Source organism: Penicillium antarcticum (genome assembly GCF_028974205.1).
Source record: "Penicillium antarcticum strain IBT 31339 chromosome Unknown utg000008l_segment0_segment0, whole genome shotgun sequence".
NCBI lineage: Eukaryota > Fungi > Ascomycota > Eurotiomycetes > Eurotiales > Aspergillaceae > Penicillium > Penicillium antarcticum.
The window spans coordinates 1,861,884-1,888,331 of record NW_026695306.1 but is presented as its reverse complement, the minus strand read 5'-3'; the positions used below and the strand labels follow the sequence as shown (position 1 = coordinate 1,888,331).

Sequence of the window (26,448 nt, the reverse complement as noted above, 5' to 3'; positions counted from 1 at the left end):
TATATTCGCTTAGTGGTATGTTAGGAATGAACTTGAGAGAGTTGGTTCTCAGAAGGAATAAGTTATATATAAATTACTCAAAATGATGCCCTTTCTCCCTTCTACCACTTACCACTTCTGTTACTGACGCCCGCGTTTCCACGGTCGGATCTGGCGCCCATCTCGGAAAAAATGATGACTGCAGCGTGCCGCTGCGCTAGGACCGGGAAACTAAAATCAACTAGGGCACGGATCTTTCAGCCTGGAGAAGGGAGAGGAAGAAAGGGGAGTTAAAGAAAAGTTAAAGAAGAGAGTAGAGGGAACCTGAGAAGATATAGACAAGTGAAAGTAAGTAAGATATAAAAAGAAGAGTAAAAGCAGACGCGGATGTCTGGCGGATGTGCGTCCCGGCGTACCGTGGAACCGCCTGGCGGAACCGCTGAACCGCTGAACCGCGCCAGAGCTCAGCTGACTAACCTTCCCAACATCAACTCACCGCCAGAGTCTCTGATAGCTTTGTTTTTCTCCCCTCAATTTCTTGGGCTTTTGTTGCTCTCCAGTAAGCGAGTCTAGACTCTGCCCAATCATCTCCCTGGCTTTCTTAGAGGTTCAACCCCTCAGGACTTTTACCCCACTCTCAATCAACCACCCCCCTTAGCCTCTGCAGCCGCCCTGGCACCTCCATTGTCCAGGCGGTTCCTTATCTCTTTTGACTCTTGAACATATCGTGGCGAGATCGCCAGTCTGCGGGATGTCGATTTCCGTGCAAGAGCTGGACAACACCGTCCGTGCCTTGTTTGAGGGCAAAGGTGACCTGGTAGGTTGATTTACGTCAGACCCCTCACATCCCACCTCGTCTGGTGCTATGTTCTGCAATATCATTCCAAGTCTGACATCCATGCTTCCGCTTAGCAAAAACAAGCCCAGCAGACCTTGACTGAGGTAAGAGTGACCATTCCCTCCCCTACTCGAACCGAGGACTGATCTGGAATCTTGCTCTGCAGTTCAAGCAAAATCCCGATGCCTGGGTTACCGTGGGCAATATCCTCCAAGAGGCCTCATATCTTCAAACCAAATGTGTGTCTTGAGCTTGGATCCCTCCCGGTGCTTATAGAAGGCGAGAGAGTCCTGCTGACCCTAATAGACATTGCGCTTCAAGTCCTTGACGATGTGATTATGACCCGGTGGAAGGTCCTCCCAAGAGACCAATGCCAAGGTGAGAGCTGCAGCCGCTTTTCTTCCGTCTGGATTGGTTGGTTCTAACTAAGATCGTCTTTAGGCATCCGTAACTTCATCGTCCGGTTCATCATCGAAAACTCCGATTCGGAAGAGAAGCTACACGCGGAACGGCCCTTGTTGAACAAGCTTAATCTGGTACTTGTCTCGATCCTGAAACAGGAATGGCCACACAATTGGCCAAACTTTATCAACGAGATCATTTCCTCCTGCCACGCTAGCCTTTCAATTTGCGAGAACAATATGACCATTCTGCGACTGCTGTCGGAGGAGGTCTTCGACTTTTCGCAAGATCAAATGACTTCTGTCAAGGCACGGAATCTGAAGACATCAATGACCTCCGAGTTTGCATCTATCTTCCAACTGTGCTCTGAGGTCTTAAACACCGCGAACCAGCCCAGCTTGGTCAAGGCGACCCTCGAAACTCTCCTTCGCTTCCTTAACTGGATCCCACTGGGCTACATTTTTGAGACACCCATCATCAACACTCTTCTCACTCGATTCCTCGGTGAGCCCGACTTCCGAAATGTGACACTCAAGTGTCTGACGGAGATTGGTGGACTGCAAATTGGAACTCCTTACAACTATGACGAACGGTTGGTGCACATGTTCACCGAGACACTCACTACCGTGTCCAACGTCATTCCTCTGTCCATGGATCTGAAGGAGACATATGCTATGAGCAATGGAAGAGACCAGGAGTTTGTATCAAACCTTGCCCTTTTCCTCTCGAGCTTCTTCAGCGCTCATTTGGATGTACGTGAGACCCCTGCTTTTCAAAGAGCACAGCTAACCTTTCTTATCTCAATTCCAGCTCATTGAGAAGTTGCCGAATCAGGACTACCTCACACATGCGCACTTCTACCTCATTCGCGTCAGCCAGATCGACGACCGGGAAGTTTTCAAGATCTGTTTGGATTACTGGACTCGGTTGGTGCAAGAGCTCTACGAAGAGATGCAGCAGCTTCCTATCACCGACATCAATCCGCTAGTATCGATGAGCGTCAGTGGCCTGGCCAATGGCGGTGCGCCCAACCCCAATACCCTGGCAAACTACCCTCTGCGTAAGCACAAGTACGAGACTGTGCTATCCAACCTCCGTACTGTGATGATCGAGAAGATGGTCCGCCCGGAGGAGGTCTTGGTTGTTGAGAACGATGAGGGCGAAATTGTCCGTGAATTCGTCAAAGAGAGCGATACCATTCAGCTTTACAAGACGATACGCGAATGCTTGGTTTACTTGACTCACCTTGACGTTGTCGACACTGAGACCATCATGATCGATAAATTGGCGAAGCAGGTCGATGGAACCGAATGGTCATGGGTAAACTGCAACACCCTCTGCTGGGCAATTGGTTCCATCTCCGGTGCTATGAATGAAGAAACCGAGAAGCGTTTCCTGGTCACCGTCATCAAGGATCTTCTTGGCCTCACAGAACAGAAGCGTGGAAAGGACAACAAGGCAGTGGTGGCCAGTAACATCATGTACATTGTGGGACAGTACCCACGTTTCCTGAAGGCTCACTGGAAGTTCTTGAAGACTGTCGTTAACAAGCTTTTTGAGTTTATGCACGAGACACACGAAGGTCGGTTGCTCGACGTTGCCTATACTTTCAAAATCTCCTTACTGACCCACATATAGGTGTCCAAGACATGGCCTGCGATACCTTCATCAAGATCGCCAACAAGTGCAGACGTCATTTCGTGGCACTTCAACCGGGCGAGAGCGAACCCTTTATCGAGGAGATTGTTCGAAACATGCGGAAGATTACAATGGATCTTTCACCCCAGCAGATCCACACTTTCTACGAAGCCTGTGGCTATATGATCTCTGCTCAAGGCCAAAAGACACTCCAGGACCGGTTGACCGAAAACCTAATGGCCCTTCCTAACTCCGCCTGGGATCAGATCATCGCAGAAGCCAACCAAAACCCGGCAATCCTCCAGGATGGCAATACCATCAAGATTGTTGGAAACATCATGAAGACCAATGTCGCAGCCTGTTCCTCAATTGGCACCTACTTCTATTCCCAGATCGGCCGGATCTACCATGATATGTTGAATATGTACCGGGCAGCTAGTCAGCTCATTAATGATGCAGTTGCAAATGATGGAGCTATCGCTCCCAAAACCCCCAAAGTCCGTGGACTTCGGACCATCAAAAAAGAAATTTTGAAGCTTATTGATACATACGTGGATAAGTCAGACGACGTCACCATGGTTAACGACAGCATGGTGCCACCACTCATGGAGGCCGTCTTGATTGACTATGCTCGCAATGTTCCTGATGCTCGAGAGGCTGAGGTTCTGAATGCCATGACGACGATCATCCACAAGCTTCATAATCTGATGGAGGACAAGATTCCCGCCATCATGGATAGTGTTTTCAACTGCACTCTGGAGATGATCAACAAGGATTTCCACGAATACCCCGAACATCGAGTCGAGTTCTTCAAGTTACTCCAAGCGGTTAACCTTTACTGCTTCCAGGCGCTCCTCAAGCTTGACGCTGCGCAATTCAAGTTTGTCATTGACTCATGCATGTGGGCATCGAAGCACGATAACCGAGAAGTCGAGAATACTGGTTTGACCATGTGTCTGGAACTGATGAACAACATGGCCGAAACCGACTTGCAAACTTCAAGTATCTTCTTCCGCCAGTTCTACATCTCCATCCTTCAGGACGTTTTCTTCGTCTTGACGGACAGTGACCACAAGGCTGGTACGTTTGGCTATTGGATTTTGACATGTAACACAAGACTAACAACATTATAGGATTCAAATCTCAGGCGTTACTTTTGCAGCGCATGTTCTTCTTTGTCGAATCTGGCAAGATCCAAGAGCCGATCTATGGCCCTGATCAAGCCCCGGCCGGAACTTCAAACAAGGACTTCTTGCAGCAGTACATTGCAACACTGCTCCAGAATGCTTTCAAAAACCTTCAGGAGTAAGTATTCTTACCGATTTTCACAGTGTTCCTTGCGAAATCATTGCTAACTTTCTTCAACAGGGGACAAATTAAGCAATTTGTCATTGGACTGTTTGAGTTCACTGATGATCTCAACAAATTCAAGACTCATCTCCGTGATTTCTTGATTTCCCTGAAGGAGTTCTCCGATGACAATGGCGAACTCTATGCCGAGGAGAGGGAACAGGCGGTGCGCGATGCCCAAACCGCCGAGCGTGACCGCGCCATGAAGGTAGGAGGTCTCTTGAAGCCATCTGAGATGGATCAGGAGGACGAGCTATGACTAGACCAAGAGTTACGCACCGAGTTGGTTGCTTCTACTGGTTCTCTCGGGCATGAGCAGGCTTCGAGGTTGACGTCCAGGAATGACGGCCTTGATGGCTGGTCCCTTTACGAGCTCTAGATTACGGGAAGCCGCGAGGGACTCGAGGCCCATGGGAAGATGTGTTTGGATCTATTATTCGTTTTTATTTCTTTTCCTTGGCTATCGGGCGTGCGACATAGACCCAATCTCTGGCTAAGCGGCGGGTTCTTCGGGACTAGTGTATGAAGGCTCTGACGTACGGAACGGATCTACCAGTTTCATCCTCTTGTGCACTCGACCTGTAAAAGGCGAGATAGTTCTTACCAAATGGTTTCATGACCAAAAAATCAAGACAAATTCCAATTTCAATTCATTCCATAACATGTAGCTCTTTAATCCCGTGACATGTAAAGCGGTGAGTCCTTATCAGTTGCATCATCTGAAAAAGTTCTTGCTTCTCATGATATACACCTTTCAGACAATGTCTCGAACACGTCAGCCGATGTCAAATGCACTTCAAACAACTACTGAATCCTCTCGAGACTCGTCGATAGACCGCTTTCCCACAACCCTCAGGTTGCGAGCGGAAGAAGCACCAACCAACACTCGCGAAGAAACCTCCTCAGGTCGCCGAATTAGATGGAGCGACGACGTTGTGGACAATGAAGGCATGGGAAAGAAGAGCTCCAAAGGTATTTGGAAACTTTATTACTTTACTGCGTAGGGAACAGATTCCCTAACAGTCCTTAGTATGCTGCATCTACCACAAAGCCCGGCCGGTAGGAGAGAGCAGCTCGGAATCCGACTCAGATTCCAGCTCCTCCGATTCGGACAGCGACAGTAATGATGACCGTGCCAAACGAGCAAACCACGCTCGCCACTCGCACGCGCGAGGAAGGAAACCTCATGATGAACATCGCCACATAGCTGACCCAAACGACGATGGGTGTTGCTCAGATCAGGGAGCGCCGAAGTCGAAGCGCAGAAAGCCAAGTCCAAATGCTTATGAGAAAATGCCCAAGTCATCCAAGAGCCGTTCGCGAGGCGCTTGAATACCCGACCCTCAGAGCTGGGGCTGGTGGTAACGAAACCCCCGAGGATCACGCACGACTTGCCTATACGCACGTCACCGGATCATCTCTTCAGGCGTAACGGGTGTACGGAATTTGCGCAATTTTGAGCTCGATATCCCTGTCCGGCGACGTGCAGGACTACAAATGGCATGATCAAGAAATCAGGGATGTAGAGCTGTTTTGATGCTCCCGGGGTCGCAGCCGGTCCATAGAATGATTCCAACGCCACTTGAAGAGTATCACCCGACTTCGGCAAATTTAGGTGCAAATGGCCTTGGCAGCGTAATGAAAAAAAGAATAATGAAATGAAATTCTGAAGCTCGGCATTGGAGGGGTATCTGAAACATAACTCCAACCTGGACCGGTCTATAACGATTGTACGTACATGATGCAATAAAGATGTTGATCTCTTTCAAAACAAGGAAGAGAAAAAGGAAAGGAAAGGAAAACCGCGGCACTCATACCATCATGCTTTTTCTTCTTGCCGCAACTCGCTGACCACGCCCTGTTGAACCAGTCGGTCCTGCTCCGAATAAGTGCTCGTCTTCTGGAGAATCTCCGGGTTGTCCAAAAGAGGTGCCACTGGGAGATGGTGGTTCGGCCAGGTCGATATCGTAATGTGATATGCTTGCGCTCGTACTCTTCGGGTTCGATGAGTGTCGTCGAGTCTGTCGTTTCGAACTCGATGTATCCTGCGACACCTGGGCAGATATGTCTGCGATGCTGTTTTCAATCTCTTTCTGTAGACCAGAGTTTGGATGTCCTGGTTCAACATCGTCCTTTGGAACCGATGACACCTTGCGCTTTCGCCGGGACACCATTGCCATTAGTTGCTCAGAAGACCCATCCTGGGAGAAAACATCTGGATTCTGCTCAGCTGAAACCAAATTTGCGGAGAAACTGCCACTTGGTTGAATATCTTCGCCGTTCAAACTGTCTCTGCCAGCCTGGAAACTTGATGATCTTCGCGATCCGAGAGCAACAGCATCGATCATTTCCTTAGTAGGACGACGCATCTTGTCACGTAGGTTGGGCTCTGCATAACTGACTACAGCACCACGACGTCGTGAAGGTCGAATTCCGGAGGATACGTCGGACTCTGCCTCCACCTTCACGGCATTGGGGTGAGGTGACAATGCAGAGAGGCTTGGGGCAGCTTCTTCATATTCGGAAGGGCGACTGGTGCGTTTTTCCTTTTTTGATGAGACAATCTGGGAAACACGCGGTCTCTGATTCAAAGTCTTCTCGCTGAGTTTCTCGGCATCCTTGGTCTTCTGTGGCGAGCTTGTATTTTCATCACCCTTGGTAGGTCTTTGTAGGACCTTGGAGTCTTGGCCAGAAGATGCGCGAGCCTTTTTCGGGGATCCCAAGTTGGAATTGGAACTCTCTAGTTTAGTCGTTAGCTAGAGTTCTCAAAATGATAGAAAGAACCAAGGCGCAGAAGAACATACTCGGTTCAAGGACCTTTCGCTTAGGAGGGCCAAGGCTTGTTGATTCTCTTGTCATTTCAATATTGGTCTTGACGGGCGACTGGTCCCGTCGAGTAAGCCCGAATGGATTCATCTGCTTTTTTGGGCTATGAGTTGGTCGGCTGAATTGAAATTCATCATCTTCCATGTCGATGGTCGAGGATAATTGGTCATCGTCTTCGGGGCAGAATTTGCGCTTGGAGCCCGAGGTTTTAGGATGTCCCGAGTCATTGCGCGGGCTTGTGGGCTGCTCTATCTCTGCAGTGACAGGTTCAAGGGGGGCGATCGAAGTCGACTTCTTTTTCTTCTTGCGGGTCTCGAGGGTTGGGGGAAGTACTGGCTCGGGTTCGGTGTCTCCGGGAGAATCGCTTTCGATTTGGGACTTGTAGTTTGTTTCCGGTGGCGAGGGACTTGGGTTCTGGATGTCTGGTTCGTCATGATCCTCTATTAAGCTGGGCTCTTGTGGCGAATCAAAAATGCTCTGGTTCTCGCGGACCATGTTTTCAAGCTCCTGGGGCCTTAAATGAAGTTAGCAATTAGCAGATAAGAAGAGTCAGGGGGATACTTACTCTAAGGTCCGTCGTGGATAGTATTGATCCTCCACGATGGCGGGGAGTCTTCCATCATCGTATCCCATGCTGTCTTCATTTCTGAGTCTCGACTCTGCCATTTTCGGCCGATCAGACTGTTCATCGCACATCTTGTCCATTTTTCGTGGCAAGGAGCCCAGGTCCGTTGCCAAGCTGCTAAGTTCCGCCAACTTCGCATCCAATTTGGATTTTATGTCGTAAATCCCATCGTGGAGCGATTTTGCTGCCTCCAGTCTCTCCGTTTCTTGAGTGAGATTGATGACTTGTTTCCGAAGCAGTACGTTTTCTGACAGTAAATGCGAAACCTCGGACTCCAGGCTGCGGATGCGAAGAGATTGCAGAGAGTTCATTCTCGCGATCTCACGATTTTGTCGCACAAATCGACGCTTTACTATAGGTTAAGAAGATCACGCGTCAACGTATAGCTCCCACAAAAAACATGATGCCCACTTACAGACATCGATCGACTCGGCAGGAGCCGCGTAGTCATTCAACCGAGCCATGGTGGAGGCTGGGGACAGCGACCAACTGTCTAGAGCCGAAAATTGGTAAAAACGAATAGACACAAGCTGAATGAGAAGTAAATAAAAGCCGATCTCTATCCCAATCGGAAGGGCGGGCGAATGCAAAATACCGGAGGTTTACTGAGGAGAAGGTAAACAAACGTTGAATGCCACACCCGTGTTGATGTTTACCCGCATCGGGCTTAGTGGGGTGACTCAGCATGGCTCCACGGACCTGTTGATGGCAGCGGGGCATCAAGACGTCGACAACCTCGACAACCTACCAACGCAATGGCATACCCAAGACCAACATCAATGCTTCCGAGTGCGCCTGGCGGATCTTCTCTTCGCCAACCTGGCTCCCAATCGACCTCCCAACAATCTTCGGCGCTGTCGGCCCGCATTGCAGCCAAGAAGGCGGAGCTAGAGAATTTACGCCAGCTGCGCGATCTGAGTGGAACACTAGCGATGCAGATGCAAGCTTTGGAGGCCAAGGTTTCTACGCTGAAGGATGGCACCGAAGGTGATGACCCTCTCTGATTCGGCCGTGATGGACGCTGATTATTTCTAGCTGTTGCCTACGTCTTATCTAACTGGGATAATGTTTTACGAGCTATCACCCTGGCCTCCAGTAAGCCTAGATCTCCGCTAAATGTTATCATCGGTACTGATTTCTATTCCTGTAGAAAAAACGAGTGGACTCCACGAAGCCGAGCCGGAGAATAAGAATGTGGACATGCAAACCGAAGCTCGCTTGCCGGCAACACTGGTTCGCATTCCAGCTGAGCCACGTGAGAAAACTGGCGAGTGAATCAGCCCGTGGCCTCTGTCTCACTATTTCTGGGCTGAACTCCCAGGCTGAACCCACTGTGGCTGGGAAATAACAAGCGCGCCATCCCTCTACCGAGCCGGTAGTTCGCATCGTAAGAATTCCCATCTGTGTATTGGGAGGCCACATCTTTGAAAATGCTGGAAACCTGAACCGCTCAAAGTCAGAAGCCTAAAAAAAGATGTCAAATCCCAACTCCCACACGTGTATTAGAGCGGATCTGAGTGGATTTGTGCATGCGGGATGGCTTGCAAATCATGAGAATTCAGGAGAAGCGGAGTTCGCACCCATGGGCATGCAATAAAGTTGGGTTATCTCGAAATGGCGAACAAATCAGCAGTCAACAGTGGAGTGACCGGGTCTATCTTCCCCTCATGGCGACACTTCGAGCCTGCGAGATAATTAGATTCAACTGTTATGATTGGGTGTAAGACATGCAGAAAGGGGTCTGAGTCTTTTTTTATCGGCAGATGACACCAGACGCTCTGATGCCGTCGATCCGAGGGAATGACGATAATTGCCAGTTTGAGGGACCTGCAGCAGTTAGAAATTAAAATCGATAGCCGGGGGATACCGGCGTATGAGGTACTTGTTGGGTGGGAGAGTCATATGTAAGGTACCTGAGCCCAGGTACCTTGGCCTTTTTTTCTGTAAGCGCCCGAAGCACAGCAATTCCCATACACAACGTGGATCCAGTTCAGTTGCCCTTTTTTCCCCGCAATGCACTTCGGTACCTACATATCTACATATTTGCTTCCCATTCCAGTGGCATGATCGCTGTGTGACACTTTTATTATCTTCTCTCCCTCTCTTTCTATTTCTTTCTATATTCTCTACGTCTCTCTCTCTCTTCCTCTCTCTACAATCTATTCTCTTCATCATGTCAACTGAGTGGTCCTTGGATTTCTGTCTCGTCTGTGACAGACAAACACTAGGAGCTCCCTATTGCTCCCAAACATGTCGCCTAGCAGAACTGGACTTGGAATCGTCAGATGCCTTGTCACGACGATCTAGCCAGGCATCAACCCACTGGGAGACTGGTCCTTCGCAACGATCTGAATCCAATGCTCGCGAAAATGCCCAGCCTTCTCGAATTCTATCGGCCTCCTCATCCCAAACTTCCCTCTCTTCCCTGAAGAGCAATGCATCTACCTCCAACGTGGCCGATCGGCTCCAAGATGAGCTACGTGATTATGCCAGTTGTTTCGACCAAGTCCGCGACCTCAAGCGCCGCTTGACTACCACCTAATGACATCGAGTCAACCCGAAACCCGCCAATCGAAGCGTGTTTCTCGAGCCCAACGACGACATGGCTCGGCTGCATACAGCTCTCATGCTGCACTCAATAATTTGCATATATTTGGAAGGCGTCAGTGATGGAAAAGATGTATTTCCTGTTGTTTTTGGACCCCGCTCTACTTGAAACCTATACCCCTCAACCTGTTGTACCTGTTATATATTATCATTGGAAGGAGTTACAGGTCGAAAGACCTTGGTTTTGGATTACTTGTATCTACCAGATTGCCTCTAATCAAGACTGGATGAACAATTCTCAACTTTGATTCCTGTAGATCATTCTTGAAGCCCAACTCGTTGGGTATGCTATTCACTGTCAAAATGCTAGGTGGGGACCGTGAGGAATGTGTCCGATGCTAACCATTTCGGAATGCTTGAGCTGGCAGATGCGAATGGTACGAAGTGTCCTCAGCTTTTTCGTCCCCAATTCGGCGTCCTGCAGGACGTTTCATGATTCGCCGGGTCATGTTATCAAGATTGAGCAAGGACCTTTGATAGAGCTTTTTCATCCTTCGGTACAAAACGGACCTTGTATCGTGAGGGAATGGCCACCAAGCTGGTGGGATCCGAATTGCCCCGGACCGGATGGCAATCGGTCTTGTCGTGAGGTTCGAGGCGGAAGCTGTTGAGGGTTCGAATAAAGACTAGGTAGAGTTCACGATTGGCCAGCAATGAGCCTGCGCACATCCGATACCCCATCCCATAAGTAAAGAGTGGCGCATCGGGTTGCTCAAGCCATCGTTCGGGTCGGAATTCATCCGGGTCAGTCCACACATCGGGATCTATGAAGTGGTCAGTTTGAACATGATGGTCTGATTGATTAGCTTACCCATGTTGCATGCCCAGGCATTCAAAAAGAAGACTGTACCCTTAGGGATGACAATTCCATTATAGTTGATGTCCCGAATGGAGGTACGGGGTAGGGCTAATCGCAGAACGGTGAAGAATCTAAGCCGTCAGTTCAACGTTCCATGACCTGAAACCGTGATACATACCGAAGACACTCCTTGACCAAAGCCGCCACATATGCACACCTCTGGTCATCCTCAACAGAGCACATAGGCTCATGTTGGCCATACATTTCCTGGATTGCCTTGGCTGCCTTGTCCTGGATGTCAGGCCGCTGGGCCAGCAACCCAAGACTCCATGCGACGAGGGTGGTAACCGTGTCAAGTCCGCCAGAAAGCATGGTCAAACTGATCGAGGTAAGTTCCTCGCTGTTCAGCTTAGCCTCCTTGTCAAGGATAACGTTAGCCTGGATGCAAGGCTTATGTGTGCCTTTTTCCATTCGATCATCCAAGTCCCGATTGAGTGAACCCAAGTACCGATCACGACGCATTCTCATCTCGGCAGCCTTTTTGGAGTTGGAATTGAACGGGTTCAGGCGAAAAAGAGGGATATAGTCCTGCAGATTTCCAGTGGTGCTTCGGAATCGACTGATCTCCTCTTCCACGTGGGTGATTTCGTCAAACATGTCCTCCTCCTGTGAAGCAATACGTACGCCCCAGTTGAGAGTCAATGCCAAACTCAAACTCAGACGCTGAATCATGGGCATAGGATCCACAGGGGTCTTTCCCTTATTTCCATATCTGTGCAATTCTTCTACAAAAGCCTTGGACTCGACGTCCAAGTGCGAAACGTATGTTTCGACCGCGGGACGGTTCAGAGCCGACGCAGCACCCTTTCTACGTCTCTTGAGTGAGTCGCTATAGGGTGAGGTGCCAATAGTGGTTCCAGCAGTGTTGGAGAGGATCTAAGACAGCAACAGTCAGCAGCGCATACGGGATATACAAACTGGGCGTAACCAACCTTGTGGAAAGTATAAAACTCTGGCCGCGAACTCAAAGCTTGCGCATTCTGACCGAAAAGCACCTTGGCCGAAGCCGCCGAGTTAACCACGACAACGGGGATATTACCCAGCATGATCTGATATACAGCCCCATGAGTCTTCGACCAGATGCGATACTGCTCTGCGGCGTTCGTCCGAATTTGCGATAAATTCCCAATCAACGGAAGGCCCCAGGGACCATTCATGCCCTTGACACGGGCCGATGCACGGATGAATTCATTGAGGACAATATAGAGGATGGGAACGACGACTGCCGCCACGGCCAACGAGTGCCATGGGTATTCGATCACACTGCCTTGCAGCGTTGATAGTGCAGAAGCGATAGCCATGGTGAGATAAAATGTGAAGCTTACATGTACCAATCATGACTATAAGTAATGAATGACTAACTACTACAAATGGAACATTTCCGTGTAGATTGAGCCATTTCCGCCCTCTATACTTTACCCCACATTTCCCCAGCTTTGACTCTGCTGGTGCCGGGTTCCGCACTCCGGAAATGTTCCGTCTTAGGGCCGAGGTGTTGTTTTGTCTATATAGGTAACGTATGTCACTACCGAGTATCGCACACCACCGAGCGACGCAGTGCAAACCCCATAATAAATGCGATAATTTACAAATTGATATCTCGACACCCACCCTCTTGGGGGGTTTTCCATAAATAGTCCATAGCTGCTGATAAAGATTCTTAACACTACATATCGATTTTAGGGAAATAGAAGTGCTATCTTATCATGGTATTGAAAATTACGTTGCTTTGAGCTAGAAATGATTATATCTTACTCACGGAGCGGTGAAAATCTGCTAGACTATGTAAAATGTCTAGGTATCACATAAACATTAGTGAGCTATATGGGAAAGTCCCTGGATGCTACTACTGTTCTTGAGATATCAAATTGTAATTTATCGAATTTACTATGGGGTTCGGACTGCGTCACTCGGTAGTGGAACACGAGAGCACGATAGTCGGTGGTTTTGATGTATTTGATAGTTTATGTTTCCACGTTTGTATGTGCGCGTTTGTCTGTACGTGTATAAGAATACATATACACGAGTGGACCTTGTACACATTTGCAATCTCGTTCCCTATTTCCTTCGATATAATTTGAATAAATTTAAATGTGATTCAAGTGGTGCTATTATACATTGGATTCTCTCACTATATGCCCAGACAGGTACACACAGAGCAGTAAAACCCATTCGGGAAAGGGATGAGACAAGATAATTAAGGATTTCTACTAGAAATGCAATTCGTCTGCCAATGTTCATAGCTAGAGAGGATAGTATATTTAGTCTGGGAATAGAATTTAAACATTAGGCATAGGCCCAGACCCTTTCCTATTAAACACTACCGGGACTAGTGACGATCATATCCACCTAGACATGCAAGGACAATTTTCCTCTTAAATTTAATTTAATTTATTTCACGGTGTACAGTACTTCTCAATTTTATAGGTGGAAAGAAAGAGCCTCATGTGTAGCCACTGACCGGTTTGTGGCGTGCCAAACCTGTAAGGCCCAATCCATGATGAAATACCGGAGGGAAAACCGGAAATCCCTGTGGAGTATAAGGAGAGCTGGGGACACAAATCCCTGTGGATCAGATCCAGATGTTCACACGGGGCCCCTGAGCCGGATGGGTCCCCATTTCCACTCTATGACTGGCTGATATTCATAGAGCTCGTCAGGTGGCCTTGAAGAGATTGATTTCCGAGATATGAAGCCGCTCTGCTCGGCTTCCCGAGAGTGTAAGGACACGTTTCAAGGCACATTGTATCCCTTGCATTCCAGCAGAAACTCTCTGTTCGGGAATAGAAAGCCGGAGGAAAAGATCACAATTGGTGGGAGAAAAGGGACGTCACTGGGAGCTCCACTGGGCTGCTCCAATGGAGAGCTTTGTTGGACCCATGACGCAGAGCTTTGCTGTGCTCGTGACCTGGATGGGACTGGAAGGTGTAGCGATCAGGTATTTGCGCCAATCTTGATCAGTTCTTTTTTTTTTTAACACTTCCTCCCCCTTCATCCCCCTTGTCATCTATCTTTCTCTTTCTCTAACATCTCCCTTTTCTTCCCTCTCTTTGGGATTCTCATCAATTGCGCAATTGCATCGCATTGAACCCTTCTACATAAAAAAAAAACTAACGGATAATGGCCGCTCGGCATTCGCGCAAGTTGTTGAGACCTCTCCTGTACACATCCGCGGCTGCCGCCGCCGGTGCAGGTGTTCTCTACATTTCTTATCGCCCGCGAAATATCCCCGGTCTCGAAGCTCCCGCCGTTCCTCCTCCCGGCTACCGTGAAGGCAAGCTGGTGCCTCCCAGTTTCCCTCAAATTAAGTCTCGCCTCGAACAGATTGAGGATCTCAAGCGCAGTAACCAAGAAGAGGAATATGACCTGTTGGTCATTGGTGGCGGTGCGACTGGATCCGGTATCGCACTAGACGCCGCCACCCGAGGCCTCAAGGTCGCAGTAGTGGAGAGAGATGACTTCAGTGCCGGAACCAGCAGTAAGAGTACTAAGTTGGTACACGGTGGTGTCCGCTACCTAGAAAAGGCTGTTTGGGAATTGGATTACAACCAGTGAGTTTTTCCGCCTTTTTTTTTTTAACGTGCTCGGTCGGATTTGATCGACATTCGTCGTATTCGTGCTGATCGCATTGTGTCGCAGATATGCGCTGGTCAAGGAGGCGCTCAGAGAGCGCAAGTATTTCCTGAACACTGCGCCCCATCTCTCATCATGGCTCCCGATCATGGTGCCCGTTCAGAAATGGTGGCAGGCTCCCTATTTCTGGGCTGGTACCAAGGCTTACGATTTCCTGGCTGGTTCCGAGGGCATTGAGTCCTCTTACTTCCTGACCAAGAGTAAGGCCATTGATGCCTTCCCCATGCTTAAGCGTGACAATGTTATCGGTGCCATGGTCTACTACGACGGTGCCCACAACGATTCCCGTATGAACGTCTCCCTCGCCATGACTGCTGCGCTGTATGGTACCACCGTGGTGAACCACCTGGAGGTTACTGGTCTCACCAAGGATGCTTCTGGCAAGCTGTGCGGTGCGCGCATGAAGGATGTGATCACCGAGAAGGATGGCCAGAAGGCTGAGGAGTTCGGTATCCGTGCCAAGGGTATCATCAACGCCACTGGTCCCTTCTCGGACTCCATCCGCAAGATGGATGAGCCCGACGTCAAGGAGATTGTGGCCCCTAGTGCTGGTGTCCACGTCATCCTCCCCGGTTACTACAGCCCCTCCAACATGGGTTTGATCGACCCTTCTACCTCTGATGGACGTGTCATCTTCTTCCTGCCATGGCAGGGCAACACCATTGCCGGTACCACTGACCAGCCCTGTGAAATTGAGACCCAGCCCCAGCCCACCGAGAAGGACATCAACTGGATTCTTTCTGAGATTCGCGGCTACCTGGCCCCCGATATCACTGTCGACCGCAGCGACGTTCTTGCTGCCTGGTCTGGTATCCGTCCCTTGGTGCGCGACCCCAAGGCTAAGAACTCCGAGTCCCTGGTCCGCAACCACTTGGTGACTGTCTCCCAGTCTGGACTTTTGACCTGCGCTGGTGGTAAGTGGACCACTTATCGCCAAATGGCCGAGGAGGCCGTGGACGAGGCTATCAATGTCTTCAAGCTGAAGCCCCGTGAACTGACCTCCCTCCCCGATATCTCCGGTGTTGGCGGCAGTGGTCTTGTGGCCGACGGTGCCGTTCTCGACGGCAGCTGCCAGACCCACCAGGTCCGCCTGATCGGTGCTCACGGTTTCTCTAAGACTCTCTTCATCAACCTTATCCAACACTTCGGTCTCGAGACCGACGTGGCCAAGCACCTTACTGAGTCCTACGGTGACCGATCATGGCAGGTCGCTGCTCTGTCCTCCCCAACCACTGAACGTTTCCCTGTCCGTGGCTGCCGCCTCTCCCCCTTGTACCCCTTCATTGACGGAGAGGTTCGCTACGCTGTCCGCCACGAGTACGCCCAGACTGCTGTCGATGTGATCGCTCGCCGTACTCGTCTCGCCTTCCTGAACGCCGAGGCTGCTCTTGAGTCTCTTCCCGGTGTTATTGACTTGATGGGTGAGGAGTTGAAGTGGACCACTGAGCGCAAGGATCTCGAGTGGAAGGATTCCTTGTCCTACCTTTCCTCTATGGGTCTGCCCAAGAGCTTCATGGGTCTGTCGCGCCACGATGTCCAGGACGGTCGTGTGAAGCAGGTCGATGACAAGGAGCGCGCTACTTTCTCCCGCATTGGTAAGTTGTCTTGAATATTGTCCTACTATACATTTCCGTACTGACTATTATCAGAACCCCCTGCGGACATGATCGAGAGTGATGTTCGTGCAACAACCTCGGCTCCCCCTGCTGTCGCAGCCAAATAGATAATGTGTGGTATATAGAGATCGGGCTTTGTATAAATAGAAGCGTTTTTGTTTTTTTTTTCTTATTGGTTTGTTTTCCTTTTTCCCATTTTGGCCCGCAGATGCCCGAATCAAATATATTTCACACGGAAGCTACGACTGTCGTAGCTCCAACTTCCAAATTTCATTTCTACCTTTTATACCTCTCTCCACGGAGTCTGTCTCCCATGTATTTCATCATGGACCTGCACAATCAGTCCCAACTTAGTCCACCCGAATCCATGCTGAAGCTGGATACCTTGCAAAGTGAGGAAGCTGTCTTATCGAAGACAAGACCAGAGGGAAAAGATCCCTTCGGAGATGAGAGCCAGACTGGCGTGAAATACAAGACCATGGCTTGGTGGTGAGTGTCTTTCTGATGACTGACAATGAGAAACTCATTCGGTTCACAGGCAAGCAGGCATGAGTAAGTTTATCAGCCCTGGAGCCCTGAATGACTCGAGCTAACAGTGCCAGTCATGATTGCGGAGACCATATCGCTTGGGGTCCTCTCACTGCCCAAAGCACTTGCAACACTGGGTCTTGTTCCGTATAGTTCCGCTTCCCAGTGGATGACCACTGAACTAACCTGTCTACCAGTGGCATCCTGACCATCCTCGCCATTGGACTCATCTCTACATATACCGCATATACCATTGGGCAATTCAAATGCCGTCATATGCAGATTCACAGTATGGCTGATGCTGGTGATATTCTGATTGGAAGAGTCGGACGCACCACACTCGACATTGCTCAGCTTGTCTTTTTTGTTCTGATCATGGGGAGCCACGTCCTCTCCTTCTCGATCATGATGAATGTCCTCACTGAACACTCCACCTGTACTGTGATCTTTTCCATTGTTGGTTTACTTGTATCATTCTTGCTGACCCTTCCCCGACGACTTGAGAGGCTCTCTCACATCTCCTATGTCAGCTTTGTCAGTATCATCGGGGCGGTGATCACAGGCATGATTGGAGTCGCTCTTGTGAAGACAGGATCTACTCATACCCAACTATTTGCGCCCAAGCCCAAAGTACACGATGCGTGCCTTGCTGTTGCAAATGTAATTTTTGCATATGCCGGTCATGTCGCATTCTTCACACTCTTCTCTGAGCTCAAGGAGATCAAGGACTTCCCCAAAGCTCTCGCGCTGCTTCAGTTGAGTGAAATGGTCCTATACACGGTCTCGGCCATTGTGATATATGTATACGTTGGACCGGCTGTCATCTCGCCCGCTCTCAATTCTGCAGAAGAATCATTTCGCAAGATTTCCTACACCATCGCACTTCCCACGGTATGTTAATTCATGAGCTTTGTTGTGATTGAGCTGACATTTGATTCAAGATTGTAATTGGGGGCGTGGTAAATGCTCATGTTGCAGTCAAATTCATATACGTTCGTGCTTTCCGGGGGACCAGCTCGATGCATAGTCAATCATTCATGGCGCGAGCTGTGTGGGCCATGCTCTCTGTGGTGCTTTGGATCATGTCCTGGATAATTGCCGAGGGGATCCCGGTCTTCAACGATGTACTAGGGCTTGCGGTATGTACGGCCTATCTAACATTTACGCACAAGCATCGAGTACTGATAATTATCATCAGAGCTCCTTGTTTGCCAGTTGATTTTCATTTAGCTTGCCTAAGCTCTTTTAGCTCTATTTAAATCGCAGCTGCTGGTTCCTTACCTGGAGACAGACTGTTCTATTTGGCTTCAACATCTTACTCGTGTTTCTCGGATTCCTGATTGTGAGTGATCACCTATAACTAGTGAAGGAGATAGACTTACGCCACCAGTGCATTATTGGGTTGTATTCGTCCATTCGGTCTATCTTTCACAACATACGAGAAGGGGTTGCGGGAGGCAGCTTCTCTTGTGCCGACAATTCGCTATACTGAGGAAGTCCTGGCATGGAAGCGAATCTTGGAGAAGGGGGATTTCGGAACACAGCATTAGCGTTGCAGGTACGAAGAACATACAAAACCAGGTGGACTCTTCGGTATATGAATAAATTAAGTTATCCTGGTACACTGTTCCACTATATTCAGAGCCGACGCGCAACTAATTCCCCTAACCGAGACTTGACCCGCGTCTGTAATGGCGAGGACTGCGGCAATTTGATATCACCTCAATCTCTATCCATTCGGAACACAGGTCCATGTCATTTCATCTTTTGGGTCAGTCTCGATGGGAGAAAGAACATAAACTTCGTGCAATTGTCCTTTCGGGTATGTACAGTAAATTCCCAGCTTTCCCCTGAGAGTAGATATACGCGGGTGGTACCGCGGCACTAGGCAATGACTCGCAGTAGGGCCCCGAGATTAAAAGAGCTCGGAGATTTGCTAACGTTGTCACACGCATATCCGGCATTCTGTGTAGTACTTTTGCTCGATTAATAATATGTTAATTAAACGGTTAATTTAGAAACAGGAGAAGACAGGGCTTCCGCAATTCCCATCTATATATATATATATATATATATTATACATCAAGCGACTGCTCAATATCCTGGACTCTAAAATTAATTATCATCAATTGTATCGTTTTTTTAGGCCTTGATAAACAAGAACTCATATATTGTTGCCCCCCCCCCTCTTTTGCAAGGCATAGAAGCCCGACGCATGTAGTGTGTCCCAATCAAAACAGGGATCCGAACACCCCTTGACTTATTCCCTGTACAAAAAAAGCTCGTTCACAGGAAGACAAAGGGAGCGCAAGGCATACATGCATACCCTCACCACCTCGCCGGCCTATACAACCAGCAAGATGGCAACGTGACCAGGAACACGGTTCCTTCGATTTGCTGAGAATATCACCGGGTCGATCCCGATGATCCAATAGCAAACGCCAGCCCATCCTTTTCCACCTATCCAGAATCGAATTGTAGAAAGACTGAGGTGGTCTCGTGCGGGTTCCACATGGGGAAAAATAAAATGATACCCGGGGGGGGGATGTACTGCTCGGGCCAAGTTCCTGGGCTGAATGGGTGCCCATGCAGTAGATCCAGAGGAGGAAGAGCGGTGGAGGCTGCAGATGCCGAATATCGGGCGCGTTAGAGCCACACTCTCTATCTGCATCTCTTGTGACGGTGAGCAGGGCTGCGAAGGCCCCTCCGCGGAAAGGGAAAGAAGACGTAGAACATCCTTTCAGCCAGGTTCAGTCATCATCTACCGGTGTAGATATTTCGTTGCCCCCGCCCCCCCAGCTATTTCTTGCTTCCATTGGAATTGCCTCCCTGATAGCTATCCCAGAAACGAGCCACAGCTCGTTGGGCGGTTTCGCCCGGGTATCGTGTTCGGTATAAATTGAAAACGGCGAACTCGTCTCGACTAAGAAGGTAGGTGTCTGGTTGAGCCTGTATCCGAGCCCATATTTCTCCCGCGACGGTTTCCAGTAGGGTGTTGGCTGCAGTGTCTGCGCTGAGGTCCCGAGCCTCCTCTAGAGCCCGACGAATGTCCACCCAGCTTTTAGACAACGGTGGATTGGACATATCGGAGCGGATTCAAGGGCGTCGGCGCAAGGAATCGGGGCGGTCTTTCTTTTGGAATGGGAGATTGGGGGATAGAAGAGAAAGAGAGGAAGACGCGCCGCGAGGGCTCGACTAAAAGGAAAGAGGATTTCCGAGCGGCAGAAATGAAACTCTGCAGGCCCGGAAAAACTGAATCTTTTCAATAAATAAATGGGGAACCGGGGTGGAGCAACGGGAGGGGAAAACCGGGCCAGTGGACCGAAACCTATGTTCATAAGGTCATAGAGTGTGACATCTAAAGGCAGAGATGCCTCTGTGGGAGGTCAGGAACAGGGTCGGTATTTCCGGCTCGGAGATTGGCAGTGGGAAGCATTAGGAACCAGAAGGGATAGCTCTCTCTCTCCATAGAAAAAAAGGAAACTCATAAGGCCGAAGGTGGGGTGTGTAGTTTGCGGGCTCGCCCGTGGCAAGGAATGTACTATGTATCTTGGCGTAACGGTTTTCTCGGACAATTTAAGGGATGAACCGGCATGATTCGATAGAGGTTCAAGGGCCAGGGTCGCTTAACGTCCGTAGACCAGCCGAGAGCACCAATTAGGCTCCCGGGGGAAGTGTGACCCCCCAGCCAATGTCCGGTGCATCAGTTAGGTGGAGTTTGAGGCTCGTGGGACTTTCATTCCCGGAGCTAGACATTCCAATCAGTACCGATATAAACACGAAGGCCAGTTTGATTTCACTGAATAACGCCTTCGGAATATTCCCATTGGTGTAGGGCGGATCTAGGCCGGTGATCACACTGGGCCATTTTGAAACGGCTGCTTGGAGCCGACCTGGATATAGACTCGCTTCCGAGACACGCAATTTTCTTCTCGGAGGCCGTGAACCTTTTTATCGATCCTCTGTGCTTGATCCCACAAGGGGTTGTTCGTCCGAAACAAAAGCGCGGTGCACCTCCGGAAGATCGAAATTTGCAGGGACCCATGTTGGCTCCGTAATAACCTCATGGGAACTCCGGCCGGCTGTTTTGCCTTTTCTCTCACAATCATCGACCCATCACTCTCAGGGTGACGCGTTTCAACCGATGCAGATGCAGATGCAGACGCAATTGTGCATGGTGACCTGGGATTTGGTTACATCGCCAATTCCACGGGTTAATTGCAAGTCCAAACTTCATATTTGCCGAGCATATCCCGATGGATCCGACTGCCTCGTTTCGAGGACCCGATCTAAGAGCTATCGGAAGAGGCTAGACCATCGATGAGAGCATCACGATCATCAAAGCCCGAAACTCCCAAGTTGTGAGGAGGCGAAGAAATGTGCCTGAGGTCCACAAAAAGGCGCAACTCTAAATCGGCCAACTTCCGGGGATCTCCCGGCCTCACTTCCTTTTTGTCTTCCGACGTGGCTTTTTGACCATCTGAAACAGATCTCTCCAATTGAGTATATTTCACGAGTATACCAAGCATGTTCTAGCTTTGAATGCAACCATTGATCCCAATATAAACAACTATCGGGCTCGGTTGGGTCGTCCGGATACGAGGCCCCGTATTCTTTCTATTTGCGGCCATTGACCCCCATCAAGGCTGGGAAGGTGACTGGTGGACTTGTTAAGTATAGCCGATATGAATTTCATACGCTGCAAGCCAAGACTTGTTGGGATACGGGAACAGGCGCAGTGGAACGGAAATAAAATCCTTCTGCTCACCGGAAGACGCAAAAACAAACCATCAGATCGCCGCTAGCAGAATCGATGTGTCCGTCTAATTTGCGTCAATTTTATCTGTGTATCATGTCTCAATTGCATGACTCGAGCATGGAGCGTGCGTGGGAATCTCTGAGCTCATGAGCTCATGAGCTTATGAACTCCTGACGGCGAGCACGGTCTGGGTACTTTACTGATGTCAAAATCTGTCATGTCTACCTTCCTCAATGCATTTTAAATTATGCCCAAGACTAGAATTCAATTCAACTGAATACCACAAAACCACCCTCTTCTATGTCTTTCACTATGGACGTAAAATGAACCAGATCTATAGAGATGACTAAGCTATAGATAGACTGATAAATGTTCCCCCACCAACAATCGAACTTTTGACTACCAATTGTTAAAGCGACGTCTGAGTCTGGGAATTGCCACCATGGTCTACTACTTCACATCCAATGTGGTCTCTCCCTCTGCCTTCATCTATGTAGGCAAGGACAAATTCGAGAGTATGCCACCGACTGGTCTCCCCGAGGAAACTTTCTAACGTTGCCAGATGAGGATCTCATTCAATATGGGCTGGACAATGATGTCTGGTATGATAACCGTTACCTATTTGCAGAAATTTGTCACTGACTCACTTGCGCAACAGGGTTAGTCTTCTCCTTCCACATGCGCCGCCACCTCTAATACATCGTACCTTTACAGTTCCACGTCGATAATTTGTCCAGCGCACACGTCTACGTACGCCTTCGCGAGGGCGAAACGTGGGAGAACATCGCTGAGCCGCTTCTAGAGGACTGCGCCCAGCTTACAAAAGCGAACTCTATTGAAGGTCAGCCATCGACATGACCCCAAGCATCTTGGTAACGGAACCTGACTCTGCGGGTAGGCAACAAGAAGGACAACATTACTATTATCTACACTCCCTGGTCAAACCTTAAGAAGGACGGATCGATGGCGGCTGGCCAGGTCACCTTCCACAATCACAAGCTAGTCCGCAAGGTCTACGTGAAACAGCGTGAGAACGTTATCGTCAACCGACTCAACAAGACAAAGCTTGAGAAGTTCCCTGATCTTCGAGCCGAAAAGGAGGAGGATACGAAGAAGAAGCAGCGCAGTGACCGCAAAACACGAGAGGAACTCCGCGCGAAGGAGAAGCAGAAACAGCGAGAGCATGAACAGCTGAAGTGGCAGAAGGATCATGCGTATGACGATATGTTCAGCGAGGAGAACATGGAGGCCAGCAACAACCAGGATCGCGACCCTGATTTCCTGGACGACTTCATGTGATGCTCTCAAGAGATGACCGTTGTGCCACCACCCAAAGCGAGAATTATACCCTGCATGCGAAGTGCGAATCTCAGAATGGACTCATAAATGAGACCAAGGATATGGCAAATGGAATTTAGTGTGGATATGTCTCTTCAAAACCAATGCACAAATGCGCATGATTGGCGAATCTGCTTGTTTTACTATAGATGAAAGTTGTGTACCATCCGGAATAAGTAAGTATAGTGGACACGGGGCACAGGCGCATTGGTCAGTTCACTGCTTAAAGGTGACACCGAATTCAATTGAATTGAGAAGAATCCTGGGGAAACAGAGAAAGTCGAGTAGATCTGGGTGAAGTAAAACAAGGGGATTAATCATCGCCGGGAAGGGCCAGCCGCGCTAGCGTGTTGACAGCTTGCGAACCTTAGGAATTCACCATCTCCCCAACACCACACAGCATGACTGAGGGCATTCCACCGATTGTCGCTCCAAGTAGGTCCATTCTTATGATTGAATTGGAATCCACTGACCCCGCTCAAAGGCGCCAAGTCGAAGAAGAACAAGAAGAAGAGTGCCAAAGCCAAGTCCGACCACCAGAATAGCGGGCACCCAGATGCGTCAGATCATGATGACATGAATGTATGTGAGGCACACATCCTGATTGGCAGCGTAAACCTGTTGCTGAGACCCTTTCTAGACCGAGCCCCATGATGCCAGCGCGACCCCCGTAGAAGATGAAGAACCGGAATCTAATGGCGCCGAGCCCGACACGATAGGCAACATCCTACCAAATCGATCTGTCAATAATATTCAGCCGAATGCTGACAGTGACGCTGCTGCCACTTCCAATAAACAGTCCGACCCCGCCTCCGATGGCACCGAACCCAAGGACCGGTTCGATGCACTCGTTCGAGACCGCGACTCCTTACGCGCAGAAGTGGCCGACATGCGGAAGTCACTGGAGGAGATACAATCCAAGCACAGTGCGGACATGGAGGCGTTGCAGGAGAAGTTGGACGACGCAGAGACTAAGAAGGCACATGCTGAAACGCAGTTCCAGAAGCTGATGGAGCGAGTTAATACGATCAAGTCGCAGCTAGGAGAGCGACTCAAGGAGGATGCGGTACGTTCGACTACCTTTCATTTCTAGGGCTACTCGTCTCATAATGCTATGCAGGAGGAACTGTCTCAAGCGCGATCGCAGATTGAGGATCTCGAAGATGAGAACAGAAGCCTAAATGAGCAGCTCGAATCCAAGTCTATCCAGCTCGTTGAACTTTCCGGCGAGTCAGCAGAGAAGGACAAGGAGCTCTCTACTCTCCGGGATCGAACGAGCCTATCACAGCAAAACTGGCTGAAGGAGAAGGAAGAACTACTCGAACAAGAGTCGTACATCCAGTCTGAATTTGAACAAGCAAAGGAGGCAATGCACAACTGGGAAGTGCTGGCTATGGAGGAGCGCTCTATCCGGGAGAACCTGAACGAAAAGGTCGGGGATCTGGAGGAGCAGCTCAGTAGTTTGAGAGACGCATACGAAAAAGCCACCGATGAGCGCGATACCCAGCAGTCGACAGTTGATGGATTACAACGTGCTCTACAGGAAATCCAATCGGCACGAAAGCAGGAGCTGCGGGAGCTTGTCGAGAGCTCTGATGCTCAACTTGAAGATCTGAGACGCTCCCTGCGTGAAGCACAGAAGCAGGCCACAGATGCTGACAAGGGTCTCCAGAATGCCCAAGAAGAGATCGAGAGAGTCCGGCCATTCGAGAAGGAGGTCAAAGAGAAGAACCTTCTCATTGGTAAATTGAGACATGAAGCAGTCACGCTGAATGACCACCTGACGAAAGCTTTACGATTCCTCAAAAAGGGGAAACCAGAAGACAATGTCGACAGGTTAGCTATCCAAGGCAATTAATACTTGACCAGCTTGACTGACTACATACAGGCATATTGTCACCAACCATTTACTACACTTCCTTGCATTAGATCGATCTGATCCAAAGAAGTTCCAGATCCTACAGCTGTTTGCAGCGTTATTGGGCTGGAATGATGGTAAGCCCACATTGCATACGAGAGATACTCTAGCGTGTCTAACAATCGGTCATAGAGCAACGTGAGCAAGCAGGCCTTGCCCGGCCAGGCACATCGAGTATGCCTGCGAAGCTCCGGGTTCCAGGAACACCCATGCGCACCCCAAGCACACCAAACCTCGCCACAGACTTCATGGATAACGGCGCCTCCAGCAAAGAGACGCTGGCCGAACTATGGTCCAACTTCCTGGAGCAAGAAGCAGAAGTGGGTAACATGAACACTACGAGACGAGGGAGCCACCAAGGGCCTCCTAAGTCCTAGACCGCGTGTATGTATAAATGGTAGAACTTGGATATTGATATTTGATACTTGCCCTGATATACACCGCCTTTGTTCTGCCGGATGTTTTCGTAGCCGCATCAAGAAATCTAGCGCTGTCGCATTTGTCTCCGTATGCATTTCCCCTCATCTTTCCGTGCCATTACAGCGTCAATTAGACCCTTTCACCCTACCACTCGCTTTGTATCCACAATGGCTCCTAGTGCTGGTAAGCGACCTATGTTTTCATCGACCACATGATCACAGACCATGAACCCCGCCACTTGAGCGATGCGACAGGCCAAATCTAACATCAATGATCAGTTCAAAAGTTCCGCCCAGTCGTCATCTCCGGCCCCTCGGGTACTGGAAAGTCGACACTCCTCAAGAGACTCTTCGCCGAGTACCCTGACACATTTGGGTTCTCTATCTCCCGTATGTGAACCGCGGGGCACACGACCTAGTGCCGACGTGAACCTGATAGAAGCGAAACCTCGACAAGAAATTGGGAAAGAAACGCTGACCAGGCTACTCATCACACAGATACCACTCGCGCCCCCCGCGCCGGCGAGAAGGACGGCCGCGAATACAATTTCACTACCAAGGAAGGATTCCTCGACCTCGTCGCACAAAACGGATTCATTGAACATGCCCAGTTCGGGGGCAACCACTACGGCACTAGTGTGCAGGCTGTGAAGAACATTGCCGAGAAGGAGAGAATCTGTATCCTCGACATTGAAATGGAGGGTGTTAAGCAGGTGAAGAAGACCGACCTCAATGCCCGGTTCTTGTTCCTTGCGCCGCCTTCTTTGGAAGAGCTGGAGAAGCGCCTACGGGGCCGGGGCACCGAGACCGAGGATAGCTTGCAGAAGCGATTGGCGCAGGCGCATAACGAGCTTGAGTACTCTAAGCAGGAAGGTGCTCATGACAAGATTGTTGTCAATGATGACCTCGAGAAGGCGTACGTAGAGCTGCGCGATTGGGTCGTTGACGGTGGTCGTTTTGGAGCATCGCAATAAGCAAGCTCTTTATTGATATTGATACTTGATATCTGATCTATATTTGCATTTCCTGCTTATAGCGAATGGGGCACAATTATCTCCAAGAATTAAAAGTTTCTCATGATTAAGAAAACAAAGTACATGGAAAGCACCAGAG

At 49.5% G+C, this 26,448-nt stretch overlaps 12 protein-coding genes across 12 annotated transcripts; 9 read left to right on the top strand and 3 right to left on the bottom strand.

The window, feature by feature from the left end:
• Positions 1-629: 629 nt before the first annotated feature.
• On the top strand, positions 630-4,466 carry N7508_008248 (exportin CRM1; the record flags this gene model as incomplete). Its single annotated transcript, XM_058466312.1, has 9 exons — positions 630-796; positions 892-921; positions 984-1,056; positions 1,124-1,195; positions 1,259-1,971; positions 2,030-2,801; positions 2,858-3,937; positions 3,991-4,162; positions 4,226-4,466. The coding sequence occupies exons 1-9, from the start codon at positions 731-733 to the stop codon at positions 4,464-4,466; spliced, it is 3,219 nt and encodes a 1,072-aa protein (XP_058317640.1). The 5' UTR covers positions 630-730.
• Positions 4,467-4,968: 502 nt separating this feature from the next.
• On the top strand, positions 4,969-5,539 carry N7508_008247 (PPP1R11/YPI1 family protein; the record flags this gene model as incomplete). The annotated part of the gene is made up of 2 exons (XM_058466311.1): positions 4,969-5,179; positions 5,238-5,539. 2 exons carry the CDS (start codon positions 4,969-4,971, stop codon positions 5,537-5,539), a joined length of 513 nt encoding a protein of 170 aa, XP_058317639.1.
• A 479-nt stretch (positions 5,540-6,018) lies between these two features.
• Positions 6,019-8,122, bottom strand: N7508_008246 (shugoshin family protein; the record flags this gene model as incomplete). The annotated part of the gene is made up of 4 exons (XM_058466310.1): positions 6,019-6,947; positions 7,012-7,547; positions 7,599-8,010; positions 8,074-8,122. The coding sequence occupies 4 exons, from the start codon at positions 8,120-8,122 to the stop codon at positions 6,019-6,021; spliced, it is 1,926 nt and encodes a 641-aa protein (XP_058317638.1).
• Positions 8,123-8,413: 291 nt separating this feature from the next.
• On the top strand, positions 8,414-8,933 carry N7508_008245 (DASH complex subunit DAD2; the record flags this gene model as incomplete). The annotated part of the gene is made up of 3 exons (XM_058466309.1): positions 8,414-8,645; positions 8,694-8,753; positions 8,809-8,933. The coding sequence occupies 3 exons, from the start codon at positions 8,414-8,416 to the stop codon at positions 8,931-8,933; spliced, it is 417 nt and encodes a 138-aa protein (XP_058317637.1).
• An 898-nt stretch (positions 8,934-9,831) lies between these two features.
• N7508_008244 (uncharacterized protein) lies at positions 9,832-10,200 on the top strand (the record flags this gene model as incomplete). The annotated part of the gene is made up of 1 exon (XM_058466308.1): positions 9,832-10,200. One exon carries the CDS (start codon positions 9,832-9,834, stop codon positions 10,198-10,200), a length of 369 nt encoding a protein of 122 aa, XP_058317636.1.
• Positions 10,201-10,718: 518 nt separating this feature from the next.
• Positions 10,719-12,425, bottom strand: N7508_008243 (cytochrome P450; the record flags this gene model as incomplete). The annotated part of the gene is made up of 4 exons (XM_058466307.1): positions 10,719-11,029; positions 11,077-11,195; positions 11,243-12,000; positions 12,057-12,425. The coding sequence occupies 4 exons, from the start codon at positions 12,423-12,425 to the stop codon at positions 10,719-10,721; spliced, it is 1,557 nt and encodes a 518-aa protein (XP_058317635.1).
• A 1,819-nt stretch (positions 12,426-14,244) lies between these two features.
• N7508_008242 (glycerol-3-phosphate dehydrogenase GUT2) lies at positions 14,245-16,480 on the top strand (the record flags this gene model as incomplete). The annotated part of the gene is made up of 3 exons (XM_058466306.1): positions 14,245-14,675; positions 14,764-16,352; positions 16,407-16,480. 3 exons carry the CDS (start codon positions 14,245-14,247, stop codon positions 16,478-16,480), a joined length of 2,094 nt encoding a protein of 697 aa, XP_058317634.1.
• Positions 16,481-16,698: 218 nt separating this feature from the next.
• On the top strand, positions 16,699-17,801 carry N7508_008241 (uncharacterized protein; the record flags this gene model as incomplete). Its single annotated transcript, XM_058466305.1, has 2 exons — positions 16,699-16,862; positions 17,099-17,801. 2 exons carry the CDS (start codon positions 16,699-16,701, stop codon positions 17,799-17,801), a joined length of 867 nt encoding a protein of 288 aa, XP_058317633.1.
• A 1,899-nt stretch (positions 17,802-19,700) lies between these two features.
• N7508_008240 (uncharacterized protein) lies at positions 19,701-19,985 on the bottom strand (the record flags this gene model as incomplete). The annotated part of the gene is made up of 1 exon (XM_058466304.1): positions 19,701-19,985. The coding sequence occupies one exon, from the start codon at positions 19,983-19,985 to the stop codon at positions 19,701-19,703; it is 285 nt and encodes a 94-aa protein (XP_058317632.1).
• A 2,117-nt stretch (positions 19,986-22,102) lies between these two features.
• N7508_008239 (uncharacterized protein) lies at positions 22,103-22,959 on the top strand (the record flags this gene model as incomplete). Its single annotated transcript, XM_058466303.1, has 5 exons — positions 22,103-22,175; positions 22,223-22,273; positions 22,319-22,323; positions 22,375-22,501; positions 22,559-22,959. The coding sequence occupies 5 exons, from the start codon at positions 22,103-22,105 to the stop codon at positions 22,957-22,959; spliced, it is 657 nt and encodes a 218-aa protein (XP_058317631.1).
• A 440-nt stretch (positions 22,960-23,399) lies between these two features.
• Positions 23,400-25,293, top strand: N7508_008238 (putative Golgi matrix protein; the record flags this gene model as incomplete). The annotated part of the gene is made up of 6 exons (XM_058466302.1): positions 23,400-23,433; positions 23,483-23,580; positions 23,639-24,064; positions 24,119-24,834; positions 24,887-24,993; positions 25,049-25,293. The coding sequence occupies 6 exons, from the start codon at positions 23,400-23,402 to the stop codon at positions 25,291-25,293; spliced, it is 1,626 nt and encodes a 541-aa protein (XP_058317630.1).
• Positions 25,294-25,503: 210 nt separating this feature from the next.
• N7508_008237 (guanylate kinase) lies at positions 25,504-26,309 on the top strand (the record flags this gene model as incomplete). The annotated part of the gene is made up of 3 exons (XM_058466301.1): positions 25,504-25,519; positions 25,615-25,725; positions 25,834-26,309. 3 exons carry the CDS (start codon positions 25,504-25,506, stop codon positions 26,307-26,309), a joined length of 603 nt encoding a protein of 200 aa, XP_058317629.1.
• Between the last annotated feature and the right edge of the window lie 139 nt (positions 26,310-26,448).